Source organism: Bactrocera latifrons, unplaced genomic scaffold (assembly GCF_001853355.1).
Source record: "Bactrocera latifrons isolate USDA-ARS-PBARC rearing strain unplaced genomic scaffold, ASM185335v1 scaffold_10, whole genome shotgun sequence".
Lineage (NCBI taxonomy): Eukaryota > Metazoa > Arthropoda > Insecta > Diptera > Tephritidae > Bactrocera > Bactrocera latifrons.
Window position 1 is genome coordinate 2605495 of NW_017534408.1, and position 8078 is coordinate 2613572.

Below are 8078 nucleotides of genomic sequence, written 5' to 3' on the forward strand. Positions count from 1 at the left end.
ATATTGCAATGTTATTATTAGTAATAACATCTTATCTTGCCGTTATTTATTAATTAAAAACCACCTTTCCAAAAAAAAAAATGTATGTTTGATACGGACAGGGGTTCGAGGTTCTATGTATCTCTATTATATATGTAAAAGTATATGTATGAGCTACTGCAGATATATCAGATATTTATTTATGGAAGCAGATAAAAATCACAACGTCAATATTTTTTCCCACTTCAATGCCAGCTTTGTGATTTAGTTGTTGTAAAACAGCACTTCAATAGTTGTAAAAACTGATAAGACAGTTGCTTTCTGACGTATTTCTTCGCTATGTTTCTTTCCGGCCGCTTTTGATTTCATTTGTGAAGTGCGCACTTACAGATTAATATAAAACAAAATAGTAGGTAATATTTCTTAAGTGACATTGTGCTAAATATTTACGCTTTAATTTTCGTTATGGCATACATACATCTACACTTTAGAAGCCCCACTTCTCTAAATTCTTGGCTGGCTATAATTATTTGTTATTACACAAGTCATAAACATAAACTAATTAAAAGCGGCATTTAAAGGTTGCACTAGAAAAATAAAATATTAAAACTACCATATACATAACTGTATAAATATAGTTTAAAGTTTGTTGATGATACTCTTCCGTTGAAATAGTTAATTTCCGACATCGGTGGATATAATTACTGAAGAAGGTCTTTGTTAAGGTTCTTTTTGTTCCATTATTTCGTTGCATCCCAAAAAGTCCCATATCTTTCGCTGAGTCTTTAACTCAAGCAGTGCTGGAGTTCGATATATGGATAAATTCATTTACGAATTTTATTATTGACCTTTTGGAATCCCATCAGTTAATTTAACTTTCCTAAATCTTGATATATATATAATGATACAGCAAATGAAATGTGAATAATATCCTTTCTCTACTATACGCATTTGTTATAGTTTATTTGACTCGCTACTCTCCAATGAATGAAGCATCGAAGATAGCTTTTGTCACATATTGCATGAGCTCCTAGAATCACCGAACGTCCATAGAGATCCTCTTGAATAGAGTTATTCCAACAGATATCCTGGTAGGTTCCATTTTGTATTAAAAACTACTGTATTAAAATATCAATATCGAAATGCCAGAATAAATTGTTGAAGTTATGCCCTTTTGAGGGATCTTGACTGCCCTTATCATTAAAAAACTAGAAATCTTTAGAGGTGCATCCGTCTTCCTTATGTTAATCATTGCTTTAAAAGTTGAAGTAACTATCTGCGAATTCCCTGCAACAGAACTGTCATGGCTGAGTGAGGGAGTGCGTGTGTACTACGAAGGATCAATAAAGGCACCTCACAAGGTGGACCTCTCTCTCCTTTAATTTTAGTTTTAAATTACCTATTAAAAGCACTCGAGCGATGAGGTTATCGATGACATTTAAAGGCAAACTTCTAGCTTACTGGGCAGAAAAAAAACGGCATAGCTGTCAGTAGAAATAAAACTGAACTGGTTTTCTTTACCAGAAGACTCTTCGCTCATTGTAGGATTCTCGGCTTCACACTGTCGAAAAGGCGGAGTACTTGTGCGTTATGCTTGATAGAAAATTATTATGGAAAGCCAATGTTTAGGAGCGCGTGAGTCAGACTTCAGACACACGAAGGGCACCAGAGAGATATTTTCTAAAATCTCCTCTCGCATAGATCCCTGATAATTTGGACCTCTATTTCGCAGAGCCTACTCCTACCGGCATCTTCTAAGCGCACATACTTCAGAGGGATATGTGGGTGGGCGAAGTTGCCATGAGAAGAGGCACAGTGAGCTTTGTCATGGATGGATCGAAGTTCTTCCCCCTTGTATTGAGTGCTCAATACTTGTTTCAGATTACCAGATCACTGTTGTGTCTTTCAAGCTGAAGTGACATCAGATGTACTTAAAGGAAGGAACGCTTCTTTTAAGTCGGTCTGCATACATTTTGATAGCGGAGGTAAAGTCCCTGAGATCGCTGACAGTGAAGTCAAAGCATGACCTCATTAACTGTAGCATACTTTTCGTACTGAGCGTACTTTTCGCAACATCATCACTCATCTTGAGACCCATTATTCGTTATTGGATAATATTCGACGTCCAACGACTTAGCGCATTTTTTGAATAGATCTTAAATGGAATGCGTAGAAGTACTGAAGCCGCTTGACCTTCCCAAGCGACATCGCTTAGCTCTATGGGCTCTTGAAAAGTTCAGAGAAGATCCGACGTTTTCAAGCCAAATTTTGTTCAACGATGAGGTCATTTCTGGCTCAATGGGTATGTAAAAAAGCAAAATTGAAGCATTTGGGACGAAGATCAAATTGAAGAGATCCAAGAGGTGTTATTTCATCTAGAAAAAATATCGGTTTGGTGTGTTTTGTGAGCCGTTGGAATCATCGGTCCATATTTCTTCAAAAATGTTGTTGGTGAGAACGTAACCGTCAATGGTGGCCGTTATTGCGCCATTATAATCGACTATTTGATGCCTGAAATTGAAACTCGTGATCTCGGCGACATTTGGTTTCAACAAGACGCCGCCACTTCGTGCGACATGCACATCAATCAATGGATTTATTGAGAGACAACTTCGATGAACAGATAATTTCACGTTTTGGGCCGGCCGATTAGCCACCAAGATCGTCTGATAGCACACCTTTATACTTTTTTCTGTGGTGATATGTAAAGCCTGATGTCAATGCGGACAGTCTCGCTTCGATTCAGGCCTTGGAGGAAAACATCACATGTGTCATTCGCCACTTACCAGTGGAAATGCCCGAACGAATAGTCGAAAACTGGACTCAATGAATGGACCATCTGAGACGTAGCCGGGGGCAATATTTGAAAGAGATAATCATCAAAAAATAAATGCCAGAGAATGTTCTTTCGAATGCTCATAAACATTCCCCATTAAATTTGAAGTATTTGTGTTTCTTTCTTCAAAAAAAAAAAAACAAAACAAAAAAAATAAAAATAGAGAACCTTCTTTACCTTTATATACATATACATATGTATGTATTCATCCTTTTATTATAATTTTTAATGAGCAACAACTTTACAGACCACTCTAACGGCCGACCCTAATCACCGCATCTTTATGCCAAATAAAACACGATTTTTTTTTTGTGTGTTTTATTATTTTTATATGCTTTATTTATTGTTTTTCTTGTTGTATTAATTTTAAATTTTAATTAAATCTACAAATACATTTACAGCGGAGGGCGATACAATCAAACGAAATGAAAAACTAAAAACGAAAGCTTATACCAAACTATTATCCATAATTATTTGCTTTAAAAACAGAATACGCTTGTATGTTGTGATAAATTACAAATTGTCATTTGCCATTTGTCATATTTGCAATTCAATTCAATTCGATACGATTTAAAAATACTACACCATCACACGGAGAAGTGCGCGACAAACAATGCTAAGCATGACAACAGTTGCGCATGCGCATACACACACATAAAAGCACACACACACACAGAGCGAAATGTATGCGCTGTGCCTATGTGCAGCCTAAAAGTATGCTACAGTGATTGATGTGGCTAAAAATGCGCGCACAGCCATGCTACAAGTACAAATTGAGTCATGTTTTTGTGAAAAAATTTAAAAATTATCAATTAATATACATTTCTTCTTTTACTTTAAGTTTTATGTTAAACTCAGCTACAATTAAATTGCTATTACGAATTTATGAATCAATGCGCATAACGAAAGTGATAGCCACACGAACGCGTTGCAAATCCAAGATTTGCTTTTCATTACTTAAAGTAGGGCTAAAAGTGTATGTAATGCAATTATACTTTAGCAAAAACAAAAAAAAAAAATTTTAATAATTAGTTTTTTATATTTTATATTTTTTTTTTGTAATTATTATTATTTTTTTTTTTTGTTTTGTGATTTATTTATTTTTTATTAATACTTAAATGTTTTAATTTTCTCCTTTGTTTTTAATTTTTTTTTTTATATATGAACACTTTTACGAAATATTCTCTTACTGCTTGCCGTTATGTAGTGTGAGTTAGTTATGCCTCAGTTATATGTATATATTTTCATGCATTTGATATTTTATTTATGCACAAATATTATTTTTTAGTTTCAATTTTCTATTCATTAAGAAATCATATGCACACTTGTCCTGCAGCCTTGCTTTGCTACATCCATTTACAGCTCGCTGGAAACCCGACGTGGCTTGAAAGCCGCTCAGTTTCAGTTGCGCTCAGCACACGCGCTAGTCAGCGTGCACTTGTGTGCGTGTGTGTTGGTGTATGTATGTGCGTGCAGTTGTTGTGAAGCGTTTAAGAGCGTTGAAAGACATGCACTACAATTTCATTTAATTTATTTTATATATATATATAGTATTATTCACTACAAAGTTGTTGTTGTTATCTTTATGCTGCAATTTACTGTACTTCCTGTGTTTTCTGCTTCCTCTCTTTCGTCCTTACAATTTCGCTAACGCATACTAACCGCTTAATCGTTCACATTTTGTATTTGTTGCTTTTGTTTTTTTTTTCACACACATTTTCTTTTTATTTTTTAATTATAAATTCTAATTTCTCAATAAAAAGGCAAATAGATTAACAAATTAATTATTTTACGTCTCTTTGAAGCTTTCACCTTTACTTGCAACTTCACATTTTAGTTTTTGCAATTTTCTCATTTTCTTCATTTCATTTCATTTTTCATAATTTCTTAATTATTTATTTATTAGTTTCTTAAAAATTAGGACAACTACAGCGGGACGAACAAGGGAGGGGGTGAGGGAGAATATGGGAGCGGGGGACTTTACAAAAACAACAATCAACAATAAACGCGTTGCTGCCTGCAACTTGCCGCCAGAGCAAGTGAAACGGCCAATGGAGGGCGCGGAAGGGGTGTGCGGTTGTGTTTCGGCGCGTTACGCAAATAGTTTAACAAATGTGGAAAAGAGCGTTTGTAAGAAATGCCAGCGTTTGTTTTTTACTTTGTTTATGTATGCCTTGTGTGTACGTGTGTGTGTGTGTCTGTCTGTATGCACAACAATTCGTCCATATATGCTGGCTTTAAAGTGGTGTGTGTGCGTGTGTGTTTGTATGGGCACACAAGAGCAGTGGCAGTTTACATGTTTTTTATGAGTACGACTTCCATTTTATACAGTTAGTTTCCAGACACCAATTAGTTTTCAACGCAGCTCCGGCTTAATGTCAATTTCGTTTAGTTTCAATCGCACGTCAATGCGGTTTCAGGCCATTTCTTCAACCAATTGTGTGTATGTGTGGTTGTGTGTGGTGTCTATGCTCCTCTATATGTAAATATATATATTTATTCTTTACACAAATATTATAGATATTTTTTTAGCAGCTTACACGCATTAATATGCTGCCCTTGCCAAAAATAAAAAATAAAAAAATATCTGTCCACTTAATGCATTTCTTTTGGTTTTCTAATTTCTTACACCAGCGTTGGGTTGTTTGGGACATAGTTTTTGTTTTTGTTTGCTTTGTAGCTACTAAGGTGGTGTATTTGATTTCAATTTATTTTGCTAGTGGTAGTGAATTGCGTTAATAAAGATGTCTTACTGCTTTTGCTCGCATTATTATCAAGGATATACTATGTATGTATATATATGTAGATATATATATATATAAACACTTACTTGCATGCCACATCTTTATTAATCTTTGCTTTTTTTTTACAATTTTGTATTAATGCTTATTTAGTTTCTTTTAGTGTTTTTGTCATATGTTTCCGTAGTTATATAATTATCTATTTTTATCCCATTTTCCTATACTTCCTACATATTTAAATTCTGAAAAAATTCAACTAAGTTTTTCTTGCTTATCAAATTGTTGTTGTAGAGTTAGAATTCGCTTAGCTAACGGTTTTGCGCACGTTAAGCGTCTCTAGAAATATATGACCGAAAGTTTGCGCACCAAATCTCCAATTGTTTGGCGCCTACTAACCGTCGCCTAACTAACAACAGACACAACTAGATGTACGGTCACTCTCGTCTAGCACTCACTGCTAGTCACATGTCTGCGCAACGATTTGTTGTAGCGCCTTTGCACACTTTTTTTGTTGCTTTTGCTTTAATTTCCTCGCTAAGCGGCGCTGCTCGTCAAGAGTTTCTTACAAAAAACAACTACTATTTATTGTGTAATGTGTGGCTGGGTTTTCGTTTTACTTTTTTTGTTTGTTTTTTTATTTAAATATTTTTTTTGTTTCATATTATTTACCATTATTTAATTTATAATTTAACTTTACTTAATCGTTTAAATAATTATCTTTTTCATTATTAAATAATTAAAATTAAAAAAATAATTCTGCTTGTTGTTGTTTTTGCTGTTGTGGTGGTGGTGGTGATGATGGTCGCTTTAAATATTCGCTGTTTGCATGCATTTCTATATTGTATTTGTTGTTGTTGCAATTGTTGCTACATTTGCACAATTTAGGCAGCACTTTTTGTTTAAAGCACGCAACTGTCATCGTTGTTGTTGTTATTATAGATGTTGCTGCTTTTATGCTGCCATCGCGACCACTGCGCGCTCGTTACTCTTCGCACTCGTTTCGTAAAATTCAAATATGATGATTTCGCATTTGCTCTTATTGTTGTTGCTATTGTTGCTGTTGTTGTCGTAGTATATGCTATGTTTACAAATGCGTTTGCTATTATGTTGCTGTTGTTGTTGTTGTTGCGTATTTGAACATAATGCTGCTTAATAGTACGTCTCCTGTTCCAACCAACCGCCGGGATTGCGGCGCAAGTAGAATCGACGAATTTCATCATAGATGAAAATGGCCAACATGAATGGAATGGCTGGTAACCACCAAACGAATCTGCAAGTGACAAAGAAGACAAATTGTTAATAAATACCCCACATACTATATACTTTATTGCTGTTGTTGCTGTGTACTCACTTCAGTGGATACATGCGCAGACCCTTGTCCATGCCGGGGCAGTACGACAGGAAGGCCGCCAACACTGTCTCGAACACCAAACCGAAGTTCAATGCCCAATTTCGCATGCCCTGCTGGAAGACGGAGTTTCGTCGTGTCTTACAGATGATCAAATCCGCCCATTGTACAACAACAATTGATACGAAGAAAGCGGTGTGGCAAGTGTACTCGAGTGTCTTGCGATCGCGGTAAGTCTAATGCATTAATTAAATTCAAAAAAATATGTATTTTTAAAAAGAAAAATTATTAGTAATCTATGTATCTCCTCTCTCTCCAAAAAATTAAGATTTTTTTATAAAAAATCAATATTTATTATTAAAAAAGTCAAAATTTTTTATTAAAAAATCAATAGCTCAAGGTTGCCACTCACCCATTCTTGTCCATACGAATCGGTTAAATCGTTGACAGCCTTTGAGTCCCACATCTTACGTATGCCGAACAGTTTCATTGGCAAAAAACCGTTTTCAGCCATAATAACGAAGTACACGAAGAAACCGGCAGCAGCTTGGATCATACCAATTTGACCATAGGCCATGGAAATCAATCTAATTTATTTGAGATTTCAAATGCGATTGCGAAAAATAATAGATTAGTCTCAGTAAAATAAAGAAAATATAACTTTTTTCAATTTTAAATATTAAATTATTTTTGTTTTGGGGGAAAGTGGGATTTTTTGTTGGTTAGAACTAGCTACGGATTAATTTTTTTTTCTGAAAACGAAGGCCAACTGCTGGGGTTGAAGGTTTTCCGTTATTTGAAACCAAAATTAGTTTTTAAAACTTTATTTCATAAAAAAAAAAAATAAAAAATCTAATATTAATAAACATATTAACAAAAATGATTAATACATTTTTAAATTTAAAAATTAAAACAAAAAAAACACGTTAATATAAATAAAATCTTCTTTTTTTTATTAAAAATAACATATAATTATTTCAATGTGTATTGAATATTCAGTTTTTACTTAAAGAATGTTTTCTTTTTTTAATTTTTAAGTAAATTCAGTAGTGAACTAAAAGTGTTTGGGTAAAAATTAGTGTTTTCGGAATTACTAGGTATTGATACTAGATATTTTAAGTTAAAAATTTTAGGTAAAAAATTTTATTCAACTATTTATTTTCTATAAAAATTG

At 34.0% G+C, this 8078-nt stretch overlaps 1 protein-coding gene across 7 annotated transcripts in view; it reads right to left on the reverse strand.

The window, feature by feature from the left end:
* Positions 1–6404: 6404 nt before the first annotated feature.
* Positions 6405–8078, reverse strand: part of LOC108966258 (sodium/potassium-transporting ATPase subunit alpha) — a 79374-nt gene continuing 77700 nt past the window's right edge. For 6 of the 7 annotated variants that reach the window (XM_018929039.1, XM_018929048.1, XM_018929056.1 and 3 more), the window contains 3 exons: positions 7317–7491; positions 6908–7140; positions 6706–6826 (listed from right to left, as the gene is read on the reverse strand). In XM_018929039.1, the coding sequence (XP_018784584.1) occupies positions 6706–6826; positions 6908–7140; positions 7317–7491 (529 nt within the window). Of the gene's footprint in view, positions 6827–6907; positions 7141–7316; positions 7492–8078 lie in introns of all 7 variants that reach the window. The other variant, XM_018929031.1, reaches the window with a different exon arrangement.